This window comes from Thermothelomyces heterothallicus (genome assembly GCF_042370625.1).
Source record: "Thermothelomyces heterothallicus CBS 202.75 unplaced genomic scaffold P884_scaffold_3, whole genome shotgun sequence".
NCBI classification, from domain to species: Eukaryota; Fungi; Ascomycota; class Sordariomycetes; order Sordariales; family Chaetomiaceae; genus Thermothelomyces; species Thermothelomyces heterothallicus.
Window position 1 is genome coordinate 1,356,017 of NW_027192564.1, and position 22,671 is coordinate 1,378,687.

Sequence of the window (22,671 nt, forward strand, 5' to 3'; positions counted from 1 at the left end):
TTTTTTTTTTTTTTTTTTTTTTTTTTTTTTTCCTATGGGTACGTTACGGTAAAAGGCTTTCATTTTCAGTAATTAAGGTACCTAGTTTATCATGATATGGTTCATGACTTTTTTTGCCTTCTGTATTAATATCGACAACCGTGTATGTCACTTTGTATTGCATGTGAACGATTAGATCCGAATATCTAATCCCAACCAAGATATTCATTTAAACTTGCTGGGGTAGGCAGGTAGGTATGTACATACATGACACGTGCATGAACCAGCATGCACACAGTCTCTAAACATACCTACCCGCAGACGACTACTACTAGGACCTCCCCCCCTTTTAACCCCCCTTTCGTCCTCTAGGAGCCAGCCCAGGATGGGAGTTAAAGCATGAAATAATGTTAACGGGGCCAATTATTGATTTATCGGCGCTTTTTGCCGCCACTCTGGCCACCCCGGCCGCTCTGCTGGTTCGTCTCCATCCTCGACAAGGTTTCAGACGACTGGCCGCGGGGTGGCCAGCTCGCGTTGCTGTCCCGGTGGTCAAAGTACTCCCGATCCTGGGCGCGGGAGGCGCTAGAATCTGGCCCCAGGCGAGCTCGCTCGAAGCCTCTCGGGTTGTCGGGGGGGTGGCTGATGACGCCGATGGGGCCGCGGGCCGGTCGGTCGCGGTTGTTGGGATCGGCAGCCATGACGGCGCGGTGGGGGCCCGGGTCATTGGGGGGGTGTTCGACGACGCGGCCGCGGTCGTTGGGGTGCGGGTGTTCGGCGTTCTGGACCTGTCGGAGCGTGGCGGAGCGCCTGTCATTGTCGAACCTGTAGGGGGGTTCGCCCACGGGCACCTCGTACAGGTTCTCGCGGCGGCGTCTCTCGTGGTCGGCAAACGGCCGGCGCGTGTTGGGCGGGTGCCCCTCCTCGTTGCCGTACCCGCGCGGATACCGGCTGCGTCCCGTGTCGCGCGGGTCCCCGCTGCGTTGTGCTTGGTCGGCTACCACACGGGCGGAGAGGGATCCCCGTACGGTATCGTATTCCTAAAATGGGGGAGAAAGGGGAGGGGAAACAAGTGCCTCGAGTCAGTCCGGGTTTCTCGACCGATTCCTTGTGACCCAAAGCCTTTGGTTCGGAGGGAAGGCCGGACTACTCACCAGGTTGTTGAGCCCGCTGGGTTCGCTGTTGAACCTGGACCTGGAACCGGAGTTGGAGTTGGAGCCGGAGCGGGAGCTCATGGTTGGCGAGGGCAGTGAAGTAGCGTGTGAATTAGAAGAAGGAGTGTTGAGATGTAGAAAGAACGAAGAGTGCTTGCTTGTGAGAGATATGTGTCTAAAGTGCTGTTTGCTTTGCTTGTCTGGACAACCGAACCGATCACTGACAGGGCGAAGGTCAGGCGAGTCTTTATGCACTTTCAGCCCAGGTATCTGATGGGTATAACGCCGGGCCTATTGGTCTGTGTAGAAAGAACAGAACGCAACACCAACCCAACACCAACCCAACACCAACTAGAGAGAGGCCTTGGTCCGCATGGGTCTGCATCGTTTTGGCCGGCAGAACGAAACGCGAAACCTTCTCCCGGCGGTCAGAGCCAGGGTTCTGGCACGTCGGGGCCCGGACAGAGAGCCCAGCCGGACCGGGATCATATTTGCTGTGCCGAAGCAGGGCTAATTACCACGGAGGGCCCTCAGTATTGGAAGAGTGGTCTTCGCGTTACAAAGAAGCGAAAGAGGGGAGGGGAAGGGGGGGGTGAGGATAGCAGGGGAGAGTCTCCCCCAAGAGCCACAGAGCATGCTGCCAAGAGGGCCGAAGAGACCTGGACCATATAGAAAATCAAAACGATCCTAAACCACCAGATCCTAGACCACCAGATCCTAAACCACCAGATCCTAAACGACCTCGCGGTTTGTTGGCGGTCCCTCGGAGAGAGAGAAGGAAGGGGCGGCGTGCATGGTCGAGCGGCTGATTCGAGAGTCGAGACAAGCGATCGTTGACTCAAACGCTCCAAATGCTCTTCGAGGCCTGGGCCGCTGTTGTCAGCGCGCCCGAGGATCCCCACAGTCATAGAATGTGGATGCGGTTGATTGTGTCGCTTCGCCGTGCCTCATTGTGCTTGTTTAAGACTCAAGGCTGCACTATTATACGATGTGGGGTACTTTGTCCAGATTTGGCCTTTCCGTGTTCTGCGCCGCTGAGAATGACAGAGGCTGGTTGGCTCAGTGATTATAATTAATTATTACACTACTGCCTATGAGAGCCCCACACTACATTTTACACTTGATAACTCGTTTCGGTCGCCCCATCGCAACCGTCGCCTACACGAGTGGCGGCGCAACTGAACATCTGTTTCAGCTTTCGACGCCCTTAACCTCATTTGCGCGGGGTGACATCCTTCTTAGCTCCATTACCCACTTCTGCCACTTCAGCCCACCCTACCTGACCTTTTTCTAGAGGATTTGTTGTACTGCGGCCAACCCTCTATCAACCAAGCAAGCCCTACATTTTGCTTTCTTTAATTATTCATTCTTGCTCATCACGCGAGCAAGCACCTGTTGGGCGTTTTCCTTCCCAAGTCTCTGTTTCCAAAGATTACCACCGATCCCGCGCATTGAGCATCGCTTCACTTGAAATCCACCTTTGGATCCCCTTGGCATTCACCATGGCATCCCCTAGCCAAGTTGCTCCCTCGTGGCTCGCCCGGCTCGACGAGATGGCCGCCGACATCATCCCCTCGACATATCCCATCGAGACGGACACCCTCAGCATCATCAAGAAGTTGCTGCTCGCCCAGGGTGACGACAACGCAGCAGTTGGCGAGGCCGTGCACGAGATCCGCTCCTTCTACACCACCAAACTGTTCCCGCCCAACGACCCCTTCTACAGGGACCTCCCGGACCACGGTGTTTCCCGAGTTGTCGGCGCCGTGGTCGACCACGTCTTTGAGCTCGCGAGCGCCGTGCCGTGGAAGGAGCCAGCACACAAGCGACTCGCTGACCTGCTCATCGCGCTCAAGGAGAACGCCACCACCACCGGCTTCGATCCCGCGGTACGTCGTCTCACTCTACTACCCACCCGCCGAATCGCTCACTCGCGCGCCGAACTCGAATCCTAACTTCACCCTCTTACCAGAATCCCCAGCTCGGCTGGGAGTCGAGCAACCTCGAATGGCACGCCGCCGACATTTGGCGCAGCTACAACCGTACGTTCATCCAGCCTCACATCCTCGTCTCCGTTGCCCCGAACCCATTCCCACTCCCTTCCTTCCCACTCACTCCCTCCCTCCCTCTCTCTCTCTCTCTCTCTCTCTCTCTCTCTCCTTCCTTACCTACCTACCTCGGGTACTTTACTTTCACTAACCGACCTCTCCCCGCGCGCCCGCGCCCGCGCCCGCGGCTCCCAACCAAACAAACAACAGCAACCCACACCGCTCCGCAGCAAGAGTGCACCGAGGCCCTGCGCACGCACGTCCTGCTCGCCCGCCTCGTCGCCGCCGACCTGCTGCCCGCCGACGGCGCCTGGCGCACCGCCCAATGCGTGTCCGAGGGCCTCAATACCAACAACAGCGGCGGCGGCGGCGGCGGCAGCTGGGAGGCCGACACCGCGCTGGTGCGCGCCTGCCGCGCGGCCATCGCCGCGCGCTACCTCGTCCTCGCCGGCCGCGCCCTCCCGCGCGAGCTGCGCCGCGCCCCCGGCCGGGACACCGAGGCCGCCGTGCGCAAGGGCGAGTGGCCCGCCTGGGCCGAGAGGCTGCGCCGCCTCGCGTCCGCCTCGTCGTCGGCGGCGGCGGCGGGTGGTAGTGATGGGGACGATCTCGCGGCCGTGCCGGAGGAGTGGGATCTGAAGGCGGGCGCCGCCGAGGCTGCGCGCCAGGTCGAGATTTGGTTGAGTGGGCAGGTGTGAGTGGATCATTGGATCGTGAGATGTTTGATATGATTTTTTCTTTTTCTTTTTCTTTCTTTTTCTTTTTTTTTTGCTTGAATAACGGGCTAGAAAACAAACGAGAAAAAAAGGGGGTAATTAAGGCAAAACAGATTGTCGTTGTGGGTCGATTATCATCCGGCCACACCCGAGCGTAAGGCCTCGCGTGTGGCGTGTGTGGGTTATTAATAACTAATTATGGGTGTGGCTTGACCTACTTACTCATGGGCAGGATGGTCGGGAGCAACAGGATGCCGCTTTCCAGCAGAGACGCTCTGTTAACCGCCTGGAAGTAGATGGGGAGACTGTAAGCCAAGGGGGAAAGAATGAGAAGTTGATCCTAAACGAACTCTTGTTAGCAAGAGTGGAAAAAGAAAAAAACGAAACAGGAGCCGAAGCTCTCTGGTCGGTTAAAAGATGGATCATATATTAATTACACGGAAACAAACATGGCCATCGCCGCGATGGTTCTCCGCTTCGTGAGGCGGCCAACGAGTAATGCCCGCCCGATCGCCCTGGTAATATTCGAGAAGGACGAACGAGATCAACGGCACGCCGAAGACGACGAGAAAGGCTGATGACGGCGCCTAATTAAGTTCCACGGCTTGGTAACGCCACCATGCTCGAGCGCTAGGATGAAGCACGTCAGCCCGCCGAGAACGACCAGCACACCTGGCAAGCCGAGCGTGTATTATATGAATGTCTCCCAGCCGATCTGCTCGGCCTTGTGGTGGGCGGGGACACCTTGTAGAATAACATGGCAGAGAGGATGGATGGTGCGCCGATGACGAGATTGATGTAATTAATTAGAAGCTGATTGTAGTTCTCAGCATTAGCAAATGAAAGCAGCCGCGCCTAATTATTCAACTATTTGGATCAATGTAGTAATGGGTGGAGGGAAGCCGCTTACCACCATTAAGCTGCCGAGCCCGAAGAGGAAGAAGGCGCATAATTAATTAGAAAAAAAAAAAAACGTTTGATGTCGGCGTGCTTGAACGCCTTGTCCCAGAGGGAGACGAAGCCGGCGGGGTGGAGCAGGAAGCCAGAGCCGTATTACCAGCCGACCTGATCCAGGGAAATTGTTCAAGTTATGATTGTTGTTGATACTATTGTTATTGTTGATATTCGCTGCTATGTTCGGGCGGGTCTGGTGGCGCAGACCAATGGTCCGTCCGAACGTCTCAGTAGTGGCCATTGAGAATTATAAGGTCATGCGGGTGGTAAGGCTGGTGTTCCCGTGTGATGGGTGCACGCCACCGGTTGCTAGGATTTCAAATCCGGAGTCATTATTATTTTCAGGGGGAGTACGAAGTTGCATGGTAGGGAAGAGGCGACCGGCTGTCTACTAGCCGAGTTGCTTGCTCACACGGCCGAACTAGTTCACACAAGAGGCCCGAAAATCCCTGCCAACATTTCTTCCAATCTCTAATGTACGTATTATACGTAATTACCGAGCTGAGGGCTTCGCGTGGCTTCTTCGGTAGATAGAATCAAACGTGGTAATTTGCTAGGCCTAATTAATTAATGCTCTCCGGGCAGGATGTTATTAGGACGCTAATTAAGACATAAAAACACGTATCACGATCCGGCCTTCTTCATATCCGGTAGGGGGGAACCCTAGAAGTCTAGCGGCGAGTTGAATTAATATTAGTTAAAGCTTGTATGACAGAACTGCCAGTTAGGGGCGAAATACGCCACAAGAGGACGAGAACAAGGCACCGTTCGAGCTTTCAGTTCTGCCATGTTCGTTACCGGTTAGGTTCCAGTAATCCATCATGAAAAGTGGCCAAACGAATATTAGCATGCATGCGAACAAATTCTGTGACTTACGCTATGTGAAAGAGGCATGTTCTCGAGCTGCTCGGTATTCATCCATTCTCATTTATTATTATACCCTTAACTACATAGTCTCTTGTTTTACGACATTCGCGACATCAGCACGTGAGAATTGTCAAACGAAGTCTCTGGTCATGCTTACTGTCTATTCGCTCGGTGAACCGCATCAAAAACGCTTAGAGGCGCAAGGGAGGCTCGCTCCCTTTAAGCATCCCTATAGGTGAGTAATAAAATAAACCGAAGTCGCTACGCGCATAACAGATCCCAAGGCTAGCCTAGAAAAAAAAACATCTGGCACACATGACTCTAACATCTCCCATATCATCTCCCCCACCATACATGAGAATTAAACAAAAGAGCGGTCCTGAGAGTAGTAGCCCGAAGCCAAGGGCCGACACAATGTACGTTTGAATGACATGAACAGGCATATTATTAATTAATATGGACCGAAGGTGAAGAACCGATCGAGGGGGAAGAAGAGAGAAAAAAAAAAAGAAGGCACAGAGCAGAACAAAAAGTAGTATATGCCTAAACATCGCTGTTGTCACCCTTTCCTCCCCTTAACCCTTCTCCGCCATGTTACCCTGCTCTGTTCTGCGCACACTACGCGCCCGGGTACCCGAAATTCCAGCACCGAAACACGACATATACCCACATCTTTCCGTTACCCCCCCCCCCCCCCCAAAAAAAAAAAAAAAAAACAACTCGGCTGCTTCTCCGACCGGAACACGCCATCATAAGTCGGTAAGCAGCCGCCTCGAGGGGTGCTTGACCTCGCTAACCGGCTAAACGACATACGGATTCGCACTAGAGGGAATACCACCACCACCAGCAGCAGCAGCAGCAGCAACAGAAGCATCCTAAGCCATCTGCGCGGCGGGCTTGACGCCGCGGCGGCCAAGCAGGGTGGCGCCGTCGAGGTTCAACTCGAACACGCCCCTCTGCCTGTTGCGCTCGCGTACCTGCTGCCGGGCGGCGGCAGCGACCGCCGCCGAGTGCTGGCCGTAGCCGCGCTGCTCGGCCGCTGCCGGGGGAGGGTGTGCCCTCCTCTCGCGATCCCGGCCGCGCTGCTGCTCCTCCTGCTGCTGCTGTTGTTGCTGCTCCTGGTCGCGGATCTGCGTGTCACGCATGCTTTGCTCCAATTGTTGGGTGCCTCCGTTGTGGGGCTTGTCGGCCTGCTGGTCGGCCGCGTCCTGGTCCTCCTCCATCTCCTCGTCCTCATCGAGCGTCTCGTCGACCCCACCCAGTCGCGATACGCCGCCCGCTTTGGCGCCGACCTGTTTCCGCCGCTTGCCCTCCTCTTCTTGGCGGTGGACGGCGTAGCCGACGTCGAAGACCTCGCGCAGGTTGATGGCGGCCGGGGAGCGGAAGTCATAGCGCTTGTCGCCCTCGACCAGCTTGGTCGTCTCGAAGGCGCGCAGCGCGTCCTCCTCCGGTGTCGCCTTCTTCTCTTCGCGCGGCGTGGGCCCGGCCTCGCGGATCCAGGGATGAGCGAGGAACTCCTTGATCGTGTAGCGCTTTTCTGGGTCCACGCAGAGGAGGTGGGAAATTAGATCCTTGGCCGACTTGCTGATGTCGTCCCACCAGGGCGACAGGAAAGTGTACTGCCCTTTCGCAACCTTCTCGGTGAGCACCTCGATGCTCTCGTCGTAGAATGGCGGGAATCCGCACAGGAGCGTGTACAGCACGCACCCCAGGGCCCACATGTCGACCGATTTAGAGTACCTCTCATCCTTGACGATCTCGGGAGCGGTATACCCGACAGTGCCGCAGGGGGTCATGGTCTGGTTTTCCCAGATGATCTTGGAGAGGCCAAAATCGGCAATCTTGATCTGCCCGATGCCGCCGGCTCCGACCCCCTTGATGAACTCTCCTTCGTCCACCTTGTCTTCATCCCCCGGCTGTTTCGGCTTGGGGTTCTTGGAGGGGACAAACGGAATGGGGTTGAAGAGGATATTTTCTGGCTTGATGTCTCTGGAGAGTCTCTTTGTCAGCAGGAGCAAGGGGACGAGGGGCAACAGTGGTCCTACCGATGGACAATTCCCCTTTCCTCATGCAGATACTCCAGCGCCTTGGCTACTTGGGTGATGACGTGCCGTGACAAATCTTCGCTGAAATATGTCAAGCGGACAATCTGGTGGAACAACTCGCCCCCGGGTGCGAGCTCGAGGATAATGTAATAATACTGGCGAGACTCGGAGAAGTCGATAAGCTTGATGATATTGGGATGGTCGATCTGGCGCATAATCTGCACCTCTTTCAAGATGTTGGCCCTCTGTAGCCGTGGTTAGTCCTAGATCAGCATCGAGCGGATCGAGCAAGCCGCATCCTCCAGCGCTTGACTCGGAGGTGGAAGAGTGAAGCACCGGCAGCATCCGAGAAAGCTACTCGAGGAGACGCTGACAGAAATCCGGCGCATTCGAACGCGACAAATAGGAAAAGGGATCCTCGCACCTCTGCGGGCCTAGGAGCCTTTGGCTTAAAGTTGGGATGGAGATGCTTGTTGCTCTAACAGCGGCCCCTAGAGTTGGTAAAGGGCACTTTGAAACGAGAGGAGAAAAGAGAGGGGGGGGGAGGGGGGGAGAGATTATGTGCGGGACGCAAGGGAAAAAGGGGGGGAGCACCCCAAGAAAAAAAAAAAAAAGAAGGACAAACACGGGATCCCCTCCCCCCGTTTTGTCACATACCTGCATGCTGTTCATCTCATACTTGCGAACGACCTTGATGGCGACTTCGCCTGCAATCCCCTCGCGGTCGCGAGCCCGATAGACGTTGCTGAACGCACCATCGCCCATCTTTTCGAGGAGTTCCCATCGCCCGAGACCTGGGTAGTGCGGAAACTTGCTCTTGCTCTCATTCTCCTCGGCCACGAGCTTTGCGATATTCTCGTCGGGAATGCGCTTGTGCTGCTTCGTCTTGGCGTCTGTCGGTTGCGGTTGAGCGGGTTCGTGGCGGGCCGAGCCCCCCGTTGCTGTCGCTGCCGAGATTGTGCTGACGGCTGGCTCTGTGGCCGGTGTCCCGACGGTGCCGGTCTTGGTTTGTGATTGACCTGTTGTCGAATTGTCGTTTTTCGACCGCGGCGACTCGTCAACTACGCGGGCCTGCTTCCCTGTGACGCCGAACATGACATCAGCCCCCTCGTCCCGGAAACGCTCTCCAGCAAGTTTGTGCATTCGACCCGAGCGCAGCAGTCGCACGCCTGCGGCATCGGACGGAGAAGACCTACCATGGCGAATGAAATTTTTGAGTTGCTGTATTGTCGACATGTTGGGCGTCTGGAATCGGTGATTTCCGCTTCTCGCGTTCTGTCCTCGTCTGTCCTGGAATGGAGGGGCGCCGAACAGGGCCCCTGGACTGCGCGTATCGCACTGAAAACCAGCGAAGATGGAAACGAAGACGGGGAAAAAGTTCACCGAAATAGAAAAGAAAAGAATAAAATCAACAGTTCGCGCAGTAGATCAATCCGTCGTGTCTAACATTTGGCCACAGGTCGTGTGGGAAGGGCTCGCGCAATAGAAAGCTTTGCGCAATGGCGGAGGGGAAATAATGGGCGGGCGAGTTCGCGGCTGCGCGAAATGGCCGGACGGCGTTGTGAGCGAACCAAATGAGCAATGAATGGCAGAAGCCAAGTTGGGTGGGGACTACGGCCAGCCGGGGAGAGTGGGGTGTGTAACGCTTGAATGCAGCAACGAGCAGGGTTGTGGTGCAAAGGCCGGCAGAAAGTAGGTCCAAAGACCAACAACATTCGTCAGCGACGGGCGGCGGTTAAGGCGAGTGGTCAAAAACCAAGGCACCGATGTGCAGAAGGCTCTAACCGATCAATGTTTTTTTCTAGGGAGGTGTGGGGTTGCGGTAGGTGAAGGAATCTCGTTATGCTTCCTGCTCAGGCTCCCACTGTCATCATCATCGGGCAAATCTGGTCAATCAGTGAGCCTGCGGCGCAGCAAATCAACAGCGGTCCTTGCGTGTAGGCTCCAGGAAACGATTCGAGACTTGGGGGACGGCAGGGCTGCTCAAAAAGCAACTAGAACCCTGCTGAGAAGGTTGCGAAGCTTAGGAACGTGGACTTGTAGATAGATGGTTACCGCGTAAAACACGAACCTAGTGTAACTATGGCTGATGAGTGGGTTTTAATTGTGCTGTTTTCGCAGAAACTGCGTGGCAAAGGAAGAAGGGCAGAAAGTTCAAGGTCACACGCTGCTTGGAGATCCTTGGCGAAGCCAGAACAAGTTGCCGGGGGGAAATTGGCTATGACGTAATGTGCAGCGTCATCCCGGAGATTAGCGCAGCCTAAGCATGGACTGCGTTTGCGTCACCGTTGCCCGCCTGAACGAATAGAAAGGCGACCTCCTTTTTCACGTCCATGTCCAGTTTCCCTCCTTAGTTATCCGGTCGCGTACACGTAGTGTGTGCCTGGCCTCCAACTGGCGGTTCTTCCAAGCGCCGTTCTTGGAGTTCACTTGAGGGACTACAGCTGCTGTCTCACCATCATCATGTGTTGCAGACCCGTGTCTCACTCTGCTGCGGTATACTAGCTTCGTTGACTCCTCTGTAATCTGTAATCAGATTGTGTTTGCGTACGGCCTGTCCCACAATGTTTCCACGACTTTTGAATCCTTCCCTTTTAACTAGTTACCCCGCATCGTCATAGCCAAGAGCCTGCCAAGAAATTGTGGTACGATTTCCGGCATTGCGGCACGTTAGGGACCCTGAATCCTAGGGTTGAGCCTGCTTGAACCTTGAAATCCATTCATTCATGAGCAAGACTGCAACATGCCGATGATTCTTACCTAACGTTACCATCCAGGGACTTACACTAGTGTACTCACGACTTGTACTACGTATTTACTTTTACTAGCACTTTTTCCTAGAGCCGAAGACGCCGACTCACAAGAGCCACCTCAATTTTCTTGTTAAAAGCGTGCCACCTTGCTGCTCAACGTCTGCATATTACGAACCTGGGTCCCCTTCGCTCAAAGGGTTGTGGCACCAGCGAAGACGGGCTCGCCTTGAATGCTTGCAGGATCATGTCTTGATTTCCCTACAGGTGACAACCGCATGCTCCGTCCCTGCAGGTAACTCGGTAATTGTACAGTACAGGTCGAGTATACGGTCTGCACGGGTCTAGAGTTGCGAGCAATAAGCATCAAGCCGTCGCTGCCGTCATCGTACATACATACGCGGCACGCTCGCTAACAGCATATTGCCCGTGCCGGCCTTCCCCCGGAAATGATGAAATGACGTGGGTTTGCTGCATGCGGTCTGCCGATCTGGCCTTGGCCTGAATCCGGCTCTCTGGGTAACACAGAGGAAATAATGCAAACGGCTTAAGGCTGGCGTTTGAGCTCCAGTTGCGGGAGACGGTTTCCTCGGCCCGACCCCACGCCCCGGGGAACAGGCTCTCTGGGTCATGGGGGTTACCCCAAGACAAGCCTCATGATGAGCCTCCCATCATGCGACCTGACTCGTGCTCCCGTTTCGTCTTTGCCCAGGTGACCTGCGCAGAGCATCTCCTCTTGGACGCAGACGATGATCAGCTTGGAGGGTGTCGCAAACCTCCCCGCTCCCCTCCCTTCCCTCTCCGTCCGTAGTGACCTGCAGTTAAATAAGCCCGCACTGCATGGTGTCCCGTTTAAATTACAAAGCGTTTTCCCGCGGCTGTTCTGCACCTCCAGAATCGGTAGTTGCACTCTGTAACTACTGTTTTTTTTTTTTCGAGACTGGCGACCTCGCTTGATCCGGTCTGGGCCCGGGATCCACACAACACCAGAGGGGCCGATGGGGACTCCGCATTTTCCGAAATGCGGGGGCCGGAGCCCGTGCAAAGTGGAGCGGTGGCTTTCCTAAACCATCGATGATATTCGATCTTCGCCGGCCGATTGTGCCAACAGGATCGGTGGTCGGCGGGCGTGGCGACCTCAAAATTGCTTCGGGTGCGGTGCCGGCCATCCAAGGGCAGCAAAAATCTGCGGTCGCAGACACTGGGGTGGAGAGTACTTTGGTCTGTGTTGGGGTTGTTATAGTGCGTTTGCGAATCTTCACGAAATGAGATGGACTGATGGCCGAGGGTGCGCACCATGCTGGTAATCCTCACCAAATAGCTCACCTTCTGGATGGACATGTAGGCTCTCCGTATTAAATAATAAAAAATTATCTGGCCCTTTCTGGAATCATCCTCTCTACACGGCAAGCCAGACCTCTTTTCACCAAAAAAACCCAAAGTGGGACACCTATGAGGAGACATCTTGGACTTCTTTAAGTCAAGTCATAAAAAAATGACAAATTCGCGGCGTGTCGTTCCCGTGATCGGAGGCGGCGGTACGGACCTCTGCATCTGGCATCCGCCCCCGCCCCGCAGTTAATACCGAACGGCTCTCGGGCCGGTCTCGATCCCGGGACCAAACGCAACCGTCCAAAGCGAGCGGCCGCCAGGTCGCCGCGTCCCGTATTTTCGACATCACATGCCTCGGTTTCAGTGCCCGCGGCGTCGCCGTACACACTGCGAAGCAGTCTTGACCCGGTCATGGGCAGCGTCCCAGGAATGCAGGAGATGCAGCCTCGGCCGGACCTGAGCACGGTATTGGGGGCTCGGTCCGGTCATCGGCGCTTGTGATACGCGGCAAAAAGAGGTCGAGGAGGTGGCTGGTGTCGTCGTGGGCCTGGCCTGCTGGGCTGGATGGGTAATAATCCTAACTTGAACCGGCGACGTAGGAAGGGTATGATTTTGTCGAAAGATGTTCTCCCTAGTTTGTTTATTTTTGATTCATTTCGGTATGCATCTTCTCATTCTCTCACGGTATACTGTTTTGGTTTGCTTCGTGTTTCGGTGGTGGTGGTGGTGGTGGTAGTTCCCAAGACCCAAGAAGCGATCATTGGGCAATTATCTAGACTAGGTCTGGGCAGTAATTATAATAAGGAATTGAAATCTTACAATGTTTATATGTTAGCTCATGTACATACATAAATAACTCCATAAGCGTGCCAGGGACAGCAACAGGCTTGAAGGCAACATGACAAGGTAGATCCATCGCCGGGCCCGTGATTGCTCATTGTTCGACTAAAGACAAATCAAACCAAGCGCCCAGTACCCATCAAATGTGGGCCCCTGGGTTGTGTGCTTGTTTCGGGGCACCTAGCCAGCCCTGATGCAGACCTATTTCCTGATGTGATCTCAAGTCGGCTCTTCAAGAGTCGTGCATTGATAAAGGATTCCCGTTACGTCCATCCTCTGGGAGATCTGAATACTACAGAGCAATGCAACTATAATTACTTGTATAATTACATGGAACATTGTGCCGGGCAGGCAGTTGGAGGAGGGGTATGTTCGGAGATCCACCTGTTGCATCTATTCACCCCCCATTGAATACCTCGCTGCAACCGCCCCCGGGGGGGCGGGGGTGGGTTCCCCAGGTATTGAGCCCATCCGGGCTTAGCGCTCCCGTGCCGTGTTGGAGAGGGGAGGAGAAAGAGACAGGTACTAGGAAAATGAGAAAAGAAAACGGTTCACTTGTACTTAAGCGAGGCAGATACTCAGCTACGTTAAGGTTCGCTCAAACGGGAAACCGGGTCGAGAACCCTTGCCAAGCTGGGGCCCCGGCTGGGCGCCGTGTGTTGGTGGGCCGTGTCCTTCCGAATTGCCCGGACGGGATTGGTGGCGCATCCCTCATCGTCAACCACTCCCCGGGATCATACCCCGATTCGAACTTGGTCTGAATAGAATCAGGAAGCCAGCGATCTGTCCGTCCAATGGCCCGAGGGGAGGCATGCAACGGTCTGGTCACCCTCTGGTGACACCCACCCATGATCGTGACACTGGTTGGTCTGGAAGTGCAACGGGTGACTTGCATCTGCCTCAGGCGTTGGTCGAGATGGAGTCACGGTCCTCGGTAGTGGACTATTAATCTCGCAACCAGTCCTAACATTCGCTCCCTCGGAGGACCAAGCTCCTGGTTGTTGAAGATGGAAAGCACTGAGCAAGGGGCAGCACGGAAGTATACCAGATGATCTCGATTGGGGCGTTCGAGGCTCAGACACCGACGGCAGGGTCCCCCGTTCGTTGTATCTGTTTTAAGACTGATCTTGACCCGTTCTCAGAGAACTAACTGTGCTTCCGCTTGCCTAATAATTAGAATATCAAAAGGTATTAACCTTTTTTCTCCCCCCCTTTCGCAAAGAACCAAACGGAATAAAGTGGGAAAAATAAAACAAGTCAAAGATAAGAAAAAGGGGTCGCGTAGACAACGCCCTCACCTTTCCAAACGACGGATCGGGCCCGGTCCAGTTCCTCAGCCATGTCAGTAACGAGCCTGGCCAAGACGGCGGGCGTCTGGGCCGGCGGTCTGCTGCTCGGTCTCGGCCTCGCGCACCTGCCCCATCTCGGGGCTCCTCGCCTCCTCACGTCCCTCGTCGGCGACTTTTCCATACTAACGGACCGCGGTCTGGGACTCCCGTTCTGGACGAAGTCGATCCGCACCACCACCACCACCAACACCACCAACACCAACAACAACAACACAGCGTCGTCCCCCCCGACCACCGCCGCGGTGGTGGGAGCGGAGGAGGAGGAGGAGGAGGCGACGAGGACGTTTGTGTGCGACACGACGCACGCGTACCGGACCGAGCTGGTCTCGCTGGACCCGCTCATCATGTACATCCACGACCTGATCACGCCGGCCGAGATCGCATGGCTGCTGGAGACGGGGGAGCCGCGCTTCGCGCCGTCGCAGGTGACCAAATACGGGCGGCAGCAGCAGACGCCCGACCGGACGTCGAGCTCGGCGGGCCTGCCGCGCGACGACCCGGCCGTCATGTGCGTGCTCGACCGGACCCGGGCCTTCCTCGGCACCATGCTCCGCGACGGTTGGGACGAGATGGGGCCGCCGCAGCTGGTCCGCTACACCACCGGGCAGCGCTTCAACCTGCACCACGACTGGTTCGACGTGCCCCAGCGGGCTGCTGCCGCGGCGGCCAGCGACGACGGCGAGTTCATCCCCCGGAGGTGGAACCGCGTGGCGAGCTTCTTCGCCATCCTGGAGGACGACTGCACGGGCGGCGAGACCTACTTCCCGTACGCGAAGCCCATCGTGCCCCCGAGCCGGCGTGGCGAAGCCATGTGGCAGGGTGGCGGTGTGACAGGGGAGAAGAACAAGAAGAAAAAGAATAAAACGAAGACGGCAGCGACGGAGGGAGAGCAACAAGAAGAGAAACAAGAACGGGAACAGGAACAAGAACAGGAACAGGAGCAAGAGGAGGCGCGGCCGCTGTGGAGGGAGCACGAGGACGACGGGCTGGCGTTCCGGCCGGTGGCAGGCAACGCCGTGTTCTGGGTGAACTTACACGCGAACGGGACCGGGGACCCACGAACGAACCACGCGGGGCTGCCGCTGGAGTCTGGGCGGAAGACGGCCATGAACATCTGGCCGAGGCAATACTACCCGTGAGGGAGGGGGAGGAGGGGGTTGTTGAGTCAGGACTCCTGCAGCAAAGCTGTACATACATGTACATGATGTGTATATATATATGTGTGTGTACATGTACGCTTGTACAGATTGCCGACGGACGAGGAGCAAAAGCAAAAAAAGAGCTAAACCGAAGGATCAACCCGCCCTGGCTTCTGACCCCGTACCCCCTCTTCGCAAAGCTATGTCGACCACACCTTGACGCCGTCGATCCAGGTCTCGGCGACGGTAGCCGCGGTGATCTTGTCCTTGTCCCACTCCATGTTGTCGACGACGACAAAGTCGGCCTTGAGGCCCTTGCGAAGGGCGCCGACCCGGTGGTCGTCGAAGCAGCTGTAGGCGGCGCCCTCGGTGGCCGCGGCGACGGCCTCGCACAGGCCGAGGGCGAAGTGGGGGTTCACGGGGGCGTCGCCGGCGGCCGGGTCCCGGTAGGAGCGGCGCGTGGTGGCGACGTAAAGGTTGCCCAGGGGCGCGTGCGGCGCGGTAGGCGCGTCGCTGCCGAGGGCCAGCGGGGCGCCGCGGTCCGCGAAGTCGCGGTAGGCGAAGGCGCGGCCGCAGCGGTGCTCGCCCAGCAGGCGCGGCCAGGCACGAAGGATGGCCGGGTCAGCGTGGACGGGCTGGATCGAGGCGGTGATGCGGGAGGTCCCAAGCCGGGCGGCGTCCTCCTCCGAGGCCAGCTCGAGGTGCTCGACGCGGGGTCGGCGGTTCGGGTTGGCATGCCGAGCCAGCACATCGACCACCATGGCGATCGTGGCGTCGCCGATGGCGTGCAGCGCGACCTGCAACCCGGCCTCGTCGGCCCGGCGCACCACAGGCTCGAGGTGTTCCCTTGTCCACAGCGGCACCCCGACCCGGCCGTCGTGCGCGTACGGCTCCTTCAGCCCGGCCGTGCAGGCGTCCACGATGCCGTCGCAGATCACCTTGATGCCCACCACCCGGCAGTCGGGCGTCGTGGCCGCCCCGAACTCGCCCGCCAGCTGCACCGCCCGTTCGACCTGCTGCAGCGCTTCCTCCACGCGCTCGCACGGCCGGATCAGCCAGTACGCCGCGATCCGCATCCCCGGATTGCCTCCGTCCTCGCCCTTCTCCGCCTTCTCTCGCTGCCACGCCTGCAGCGCCTCCCACCCGCCCTCGTCCATGGCCATGTCGATCAGGCCCGTGTACCCGGCGGCGTGGTAGGCGCGCACGGCCGCCTCGACGGCAGCTACTCGCTCCTCGAGGGTGGCTACGCGCGCAAGGAAGGGCCAGACGTACGTCATGTTCGCCGCCTCGCTGAAGACGCCCGTGGGACGCCCCTCGGCGTCGCGCTCGATGATGCCACCGGGTACGTCGGCCCAGGCGTCGGCGCCCAGCTCCGCCACGGCCGCCGTGTTGCACCAGGTCGAGTGCAGGTCCTTGGAGTCCACCAGCACGGGGCGGTCCCGGCCTGTCCGCTCGTCGACCGCCAGTCCGTCCAGGTCGGCCGCGCGGACGCCGCCGGGCGTCATGCTGTGCATCCACCCGCGCGCCAGGATCCGCGGCGCCTCCGGGTGCGCGGCCGCGTGCGCTCGCACCGCCGCCTGGATCTCTTCGAGCGTCCGGCAGCCGCCGAGGTCCAACTTGTTGAGTGCCTGCCCCAGTAGCATCAGGTGCATGTGCCCATCCACGAAACCGGGGAGGACCGTCCGACCTCCGAGGTCTCGCACGATCGTCGTCGGGGACGCCGTGCTGCTGCCGCCGCTGCCGCCGTTGTCCGAGGATGAGGAGGCTGCAAGGGCGGCGGCGATGGGCGCGTCTGACGGCGACCCGACATGCTCGATCTGCGAGCCCCGGACGAGCATGCACGAGGCGAACGTTGGTTCCCGATGCAGGCCCGCGTTGGTACCCGGCTCGACGCCCGATTGGAAGATCCTTCCGTTGGTGAAGAGAATTGCAGGAGTAGCCATGGTGTTTTTTTGATCTCTTTGGCTTTGTTTCCCTATTCCCTTTTTGTATTCTTTTCCTTTCTCTTTTTCTCTTGTGTTTTTTTTTCTTTTCTTTCGGGAACTCTGGGAGGTGGTAATTAACCGAAAGTTAGCCAAGATACCCTCGACCGACCGAGTTGGCGAGAGCGAAAGCTATCAATGCAGGAGTCTTAGAAAAAGCTAAGGAACCGGTAGTCTGGGCCTTGTTGACCAAGTAGGCAAGCTACCGTTCGGTGCTCTTGATGTTACTGTGAAAACATCCCACTTTGGGCGGGCAGTTGGGCAGCCGGGAACTAGCACACTACCAAAGTGAGTCGGTCCTTCCCGGGCGAGCGAGCGAGTAATGTTATCATCCGATCTGATAAGTCAAGCCGCCCCTGCAGCTATCCCCCATCGCACGGTATTGGGCCACTCTCGTCGCAGAACGACCGTCGGAAGGTGGAGCTCGGCAACAAGCGGGGTTGCGCTGGGCCGAGGACCGGAGCGTCGGGTCAAGCGGTTTGAGCGAGTAAACTTTGGGAGGGCCGAGTTCATCTCATCTGCTGTGTAGTGGGTGGGTTCCTTAGTTTACTTGGGTTTAAAGATGCGGAGTTGCAAAAGGCATTTCGGGAAAAAGCTGATTTCTCGCCCCCTCCTCCGCAACCCGCCCCCACTTAGCCGACCACTTTATCTTGGAAATTCAGGTCCCGATGCTTTGCAGTATGCTCTTCCTCGACCCAAAGTGCTAAGGGTTGAGTAGCAGTTACTCGGCCTCGGCGTCGACGGCTCCTTGTAGTAAGTAACTACTACTTCACTACTGTATTCCTTTTGACCTGTTGTCCGTACTCTACCCTTTTCCCTTGCCGAATCACCAAGATATAAGCATCTCGCCAAGCTGCCCCGGAAGTTTCGATTTTCCTTTACAGGCCCTCGTCCGCAATCTCAGTCTCCATTAGAGAATTTGGTCTTACCCACACATAGTTTTACTATCATGGAACTGCATATGACTGGCGTGAAGAGGACTTTTCTGTCCCAAGCAGTTAGTATTAATTATTCTGCTGAATTTGGTGGTAATTACCTCCAATTGTGCAAATGATCTATTGGAGGAAAGTAGCCGGTTTGACCGGTACAGTTTCAGGCCTAGGATTTTGAATCGCCGTGGGATCAAGAAAAAACTATTCTATTCTGATTCTTACCCCCCGCCCCCGGGGCGACGAGAAACCGTTCAGTTTAACCCTAGAGCGGAAGGCGCCCGTGTACAAGGCTGCTATAGTTGCTTTACGCGTATGTATCCGTACTTGCCTAAAGATTATTCACATCCTTGGTTCGTTGACTAATGGGGTTCATAATGTACAGTACCTTATATTCTGTCGTTCCTAGGTAGGTACTCCTGGGTACCCACAAATTGTAGACCCGAAAACATCGGCTACTCCTTGTGCAACTGCATGCCTCTGCGAAGAGGGCAAGTGATTAATTACTTTGGGCCCCGCGATTTTACGCAAGGCAGATTCCCGACCTTTTTCGCTTATTACTGAAACTCGAACCTGTTTTCGATAGCTTCGCGTATAATTCAGGTCCAACACACTCACATTTGCGTGCTAATAAATATCAATCATTATGGCAAACAAGGTCGATGCCATCCTCAAGAGCTATGTCGCCGACGGCACTGCGACCAAGGACAAGCTCCTTGGAGCGGCATTTGTCGTCGTGAACAAGGATGGTATAGTCACCGCGATTACCGTGCTTTGTTTCACTTTAACTGTGAAATATGTATCTAGCCTAATTACTTACTTGAGTCTTGCGATATTCATATCATTCAATTTCTAGGCCCTATCTACCAAGGCTCCGCAGGCCGTACCGGCATCGAACCGAGCTCGGCCGCCTTCAGTCCTCACTCAATCGCCTGGACGGCGTCCCTGTCGAAGCTGGTGACGACGCTGACGCTGATGCACCTCGTCGAGCACCGTGACGACAAGAACAACAACAACATCCAGAGCACGCTCGACGAGGATGTGCGCCCGCGCGTACCCGAGCTCGCACGACTGCCCATCCTGCGAGGCTTCGCCGCGGGGGGGCTGGCAACGCGTCACCCGGACAAGAAAGAGGAAGGCGAGCCGCTGCTGGAGCCCAACACGGCACCCATCACGCTGCGCCACCTGCTCGCGCACACGGCCGGGCTGGGCCTCGACATTGCCGACCCGGACCTGGAACGCTGGTCGCGCTGGGTCGGCCGCACCGCCCGCGCCAGCACGTCCACCGTCGAGGGGTGGTCGACCCCGCTCCGCTTCCCGCCGGGGGAAGGCTGGTACTACGGCACGGGCCCCGACTGGGCCGGCCAGGTGCTCGAGCGCGTCACCGGCCGCCGGCTGAGCGAGTACATGGACGAGCACATCCTGCGGCCGCTCGGGATCACCCGGGGCACGGGTTTCTACATCAACAAGCTGGTCGGAGGGGACGAGAAAGAGGAGGATGAGGAGGGCGGGAGGGACGGTGGCCGACAGTTCGTGACCCTGACGGAGCGCGACGGGCAGACGGGCGAGCTCAGGGAGCGAGACGTGCCGTTCCCGGTCGAACCCGCCTGCGAGAGCGGAGGGGCCGGGCTGTATACGAACGCGGCCGACTACGGGAGGGTTCTGCAGGAGCTGCTGAAGGCTTTGGCGGGAGAGGAGGGAGCCGTCATCAGGAAAGAGACGGCCGAGGAGATGTTCCGGCCCCAGCTGAATGACAAGCAGCGGGAGTGGCAGAGGAGCATCGTCTGGAAATTCGGCGCGGCCGCAGAGATCCCGGAGGGCTCGCTCGTCGACTTTGGGCTGGGGGGAATGCTGAACATGGAGGATGTAGAGGGCAAGAGAAAGAAGGGTAGCATGATGTGGTCGGGCTTCTGTAACGGGCGATGGGTGAGTTTTGCGCATGTGCTTTAACTCCACAAGCCATTTCCCCCCTTGGAGGCGCAACTATTAACAGATCATCGAGTGGATCGATTCTCGGACAGGCATTGCCGCCGTCATGTTTACCTGCCTATTTCCGTACTCGGATCCGACCGCTATCGAGCTCTATGACAAGCTAGAGCGGACCGTGTATGCGGACCTCATTCCGGATTGGCAGGCATCGAAGTAAGGCGCTAGGGCCTTCTTTTTCCTTTTTCATATCAAGTCAGGTCGCTGCTCTGATTGCGTTCATTAGTCAGAGGCGAGAGCCGGGTTGTGATCAAGAACCGAAGATCGTTCGGTGAGCACCAAGGCAGGGGGGAGTTTGTTCTCAGGACAAGGCTCTCGCTACTCTGCAGCGAGAAGATGTTTGGCCCAGAGGGGTCTTAGCGTTGCCTCTAGGGAAGCTTGCTGAGGACCCTTCAGTTCCAACAAGTGCCATCCGAACATTCATTCAGCTGTGATTAATAGGTACCTTAGGTAAGCTCTCCCTAGGACGATTCCGGATTCACCAGCGCAAAAAAAACGAATCCGCGGCCAAATATTGATAGAATATACGCCCGATCATCTTGCCAAAAATCAAATCCCGTCGGTATGCCGCCTCACTCGTCTCCGTATGATTACACGTCGAGGGCAGCGCTGATGCTTTCGGGAGATCGGTCCAAGAGCTTTCCATTGACTAATACAGATCCCTTCTTGCGGTCGTCGTCATCTCCGTCGAGCTGTTCCTCCCCGACCAGATCGATGGCGCTGTCGCGATGCCTCCAGCTGTCGCGGAGGCCGCCATCCTTGTTCTGCTGCTCGTCACCGGCCGGGAGCTGGCGGGCGCTCTGGAAGCGCGTCCACCGCTCCTCGAACCGCTCCTCGAAGTCGCGCCCCAGTTTCAGGAACCGGATGGCGTTCCCGGCCAGGATCCGCGCCCTGTCGGCCCAGGTCATGACGCGGCCCAGCTGCTCGTCCTCGGTCAGCATCTTGCCGGCGACGGGGACCTCGCCGAGCGGGAAGGGGTAGTCGCTGCCGAGGAGGATGCGGGCGGCGCCGTGGGGCCCCAGCTTGCGGAGGGTGAACTCCATCAGGTCCGGGTCGTGCATGAGCGAGTCGATCCAGATCTGCGGGGGGAGACCCCCCCGGGCCGCCGCCGCCGCCGCCCCCGCCGCCGCCGTCTCCTCATCGCGGCCGCGGAAGTGCTCGGTCGGGGAGACGCCGCAGGCGCGGGTGGCGACCAGGTCCGGGCGGCAGTCGAAGCCGCGCTGGATGCGGCCCAGCAGGGCCGGGAAGGCGCCGCCGCCGTGGGCGAAGCACAGCCGCAGCCTCGGGTGGCGGACCAGAAGGCCCGACGCCAGGACGCGGTGCATGGCCAGGGCGGTCTCGCAGGGCATGCCGACGAGCCACGAGCCCCAGTAGCCGCCCCAGCGGGCCGCGTTCTCCCGCGTCAGCGCGTACCCGAGCGGGTGCACGAAGACGGGCGCGTCCAGCTCCTCGCACGCGCTCCAGAACTCCCCGAGCCGCTCGTCGTCCAGCATGACGGGCGGCTCCGCGGGCTTCTCCACGCTGGTGCCGATCTGCACGCCGACCATGCCGGGGAGGCGCAGGAGCCTGCGCAGCTCGTCGACGGCGGAGGCGCAGTGCTGGAGGGGCACGGTGCCGAGGGCGACGAAGCGGCGCGGGTGGGCGGCGCAGACGGAGGCGAGGTGGTCGTTGAGGGCGCGGGCGAGCGAGCGGGCGGCGTCGAGGGCCGGGCCCGGCGGGTCGGCGGGGGCGTCGTAGCAGAAGAGGGCCGGCACCGTGCTCAGCACCTGCACGTCGACGCCCGCCGCGTCCATGGCGGCCACGCGCGCCGCCGGGTCGTAGCACGCCCGGTCCACCCGCCGGAAGAAGGACCCGCCCACGTACATGTCGACCGCCCCCGTCTCGGCGTGGTCCGGCGCCGGGCGGAGGGCCGGCCACACGTACGTCGTCGTCGTCGAGGAGGAGGAGGAGGAGGAGAAGTCGGGGAGGGAGGGGGGCATCATATGCGTGTGCATGTCGATCCGGAAGAGGGAGGAAGGGGAGGCCGGATCGCGGAACCGCTCCTCGTGGGAACAGCAGGATTGGGGAATATCATCGATGTTGGTGGTCGACGGGGCCATGATTCTGTTTCAACCTTTGTTTCCCCTTGACTAATACCGCAAATTGCAAATGCCGGGACCGATATAGAGGTGCGGCAGAACCGACGAATTAGTTGCCTTTGGGGTGCTTGCGTCCGGGAAGAGAACGAACAGCGGGAAATGTAATTAGTTAGTAGAAGAAAAGGGGAGTAGAAATACTGCGGCGCATGCGGGCACAGGTATGATGTACCATATTTACCTTAGTTACTCAGAACTTCAGCTGCGAGTAGTACCGCGCTGCTCCTCGTAATTACAGGTGATGACAGATGCGAGTTTCCGTCAAATCAAAAGGGTAATGTGAGACAGAAAGAAGTGATACAAGCGAACCAGTGTTAGGGGAGTCGGCTGTTGGGCAAAGTCAAGGTGATGTCACAAAAGCAAACAAACGTGTTGTAAGTCGTCGGCCTGCCAATGTCGGGGGCAGCAGCTGCGGGCCGTGGAGATCCGCTCCGTTGGTCTCGGAAGACGGATGACGGATCGGATGTGA

At 57.8% G+C, this 22,671-nt stretch overlaps 8 protein-coding genes across 8 annotated transcripts; 3 read left to right on the forward strand and 5 right to left on the reverse strand.

Annotated features, from left to right (window-relative positions):
* Positions 1–410: 410 nt before the first annotated feature.
* P884DRAFT_267320 (uncharacterized protein) lies at positions 411–1,214 on the reverse strand (the record flags this gene model as incomplete). The annotated part of the gene is made up of 2 exons (XM_069442097.1): positions 411–1,019; positions 1,134–1,214. 2 exons carry the CDS (start codon positions 1,212–1,214, stop codon positions 411–413), a joined length of 690 nt encoding a protein of 229 aa, XP_069300756.1.
* A 1,317-nt stretch (positions 1,215–2,531) lies between these two features.
* P884DRAFT_81812 (uncharacterized protein) lies at positions 2,532–3,189 on the forward strand. The gene has a single exon (XM_069446107.1). It carries the CDS (start codon positions 2,636–2,638, stop codon positions 3,086–3,088), a length of 453 nt encoding a protein of 150 aa, XP_069300757.1. The 5' UTR covers positions 2,532–2,635; the 3' UTR covers positions 3,089–3,189.
* A 2,598-nt stretch (positions 3,190–5,787) lies between these two features.
* Positions 5,788–6,394, reverse strand: P884DRAFT_255782 (uncharacterized protein). The gene has a single exon (XM_069441016.1). The coding sequence runs from the start codon at positions 6,264–6,266 to the stop codon at positions 6,006–6,008; it is 261 nt and encodes an 86-aa protein (XP_069300758.1). The 5' UTR covers positions 6,267–6,394; the 3' UTR covers positions 5,788–6,005.
* A 196-nt stretch (positions 6,395–6,590) lies between these two features.
* Positions 6,591–8,996, reverse strand: P884DRAFT_192582 (kinase-like domain-containing protein; the record flags this gene model as incomplete). Its single annotated transcript, XM_069437688.1, has 5 exons — positions 6,591–7,704; positions 7,761–8,005; positions 8,185–8,238; positions 8,418–8,839; positions 8,957–8,996. The coding sequence occupies 5 exons, from the start codon at positions 8,994–8,996 to the stop codon at positions 6,591–6,593; spliced, it is 1,875 nt and encodes a 624-aa protein (XP_069300759.1).
* Positions 8,997–13,669: 4,673 nt separating this feature from the next.
* On the forward strand, positions 13,670–15,238 carry P884DRAFT_255787 (uncharacterized protein). Its single transcript, XM_069441017.1, has one exon. The coding sequence runs from the start codon at positions 14,022–14,024 to the stop codon at positions 15,168–15,170; it is 1,149 nt and encodes a 382-aa protein (XP_069300760.1). The 5' UTR covers positions 13,670–14,021; the 3' UTR covers positions 15,171–15,238.
* A 132-nt stretch (positions 15,239–15,370) lies between these two features.
* On the reverse strand, positions 15,371–17,294 carry P884DRAFT_316193 (amidohydrolase-like protein; the record flags this gene model as incomplete). The annotated part of the gene is made up of 1 exon (XM_069445278.1): positions 15,371–17,294. Exon 1 carries the CDS (start codon positions 17,111–17,113, stop codon positions 15,371–15,373), a length of 1,743 nt encoding a protein of 580 aa, XP_069300761.1. The 5' UTR covers positions 17,114–17,294.
* A 1,433-nt stretch (positions 17,295–18,727) lies between these two features.
* On the forward strand, positions 18,728–20,227 carry P884DRAFT_192799 (beta-lactamase/transpeptidase-like protein; the record flags this gene model as incomplete). The annotated part of the gene is made up of 3 exons (XM_069437702.1): positions 18,728–18,830; positions 18,938–20,007; positions 20,084–20,227. The coding sequence occupies 3 exons, from the start codon at positions 18,728–18,730 to the stop codon at positions 20,225–20,227; spliced, it is 1,317 nt and encodes a 438-aa protein (XP_069300762.1).
* Positions 20,228–20,657: 430 nt separating this feature from the next.
* On the reverse strand, positions 20,658–22,166 carry P884DRAFT_275266 (uncharacterized protein; the record flags this gene model as incomplete). The annotated part of the gene is made up of 1 exon (XM_069442826.1): positions 20,658–22,166. The coding sequence occupies one exon, from the start codon at positions 22,164–22,166 to the stop codon at positions 20,658–20,660; it is 1,509 nt and encodes a 502-aa protein (XP_069300763.1).
* Positions 22,167–22,671: the final 505 nt, after the last annotated feature.

Coding starts and splice junctions, on each gene's coding strand:
- P884DRAFT_81812 (XM_069446107.1), top strand. CDS start 2,636: ATGGCATCCCCTAGCCAAGTTGCTCCCTCGTGGCTCGCCCGGCTCGAC.
- P884DRAFT_255782 (XM_069441016.1), bottom strand. CDS start 6,266: ATGTTTAGGCATATACTACTTTTTGTTCTGCTCTGTGCCTTCTTTTTT.
- P884DRAFT_255787 (XM_069441017.1), top strand. CDS start 14,022: ATGTCAGTAACGAGCCTGGCCAAGACGGCGGGCGTCTGGGCCGGCGGT.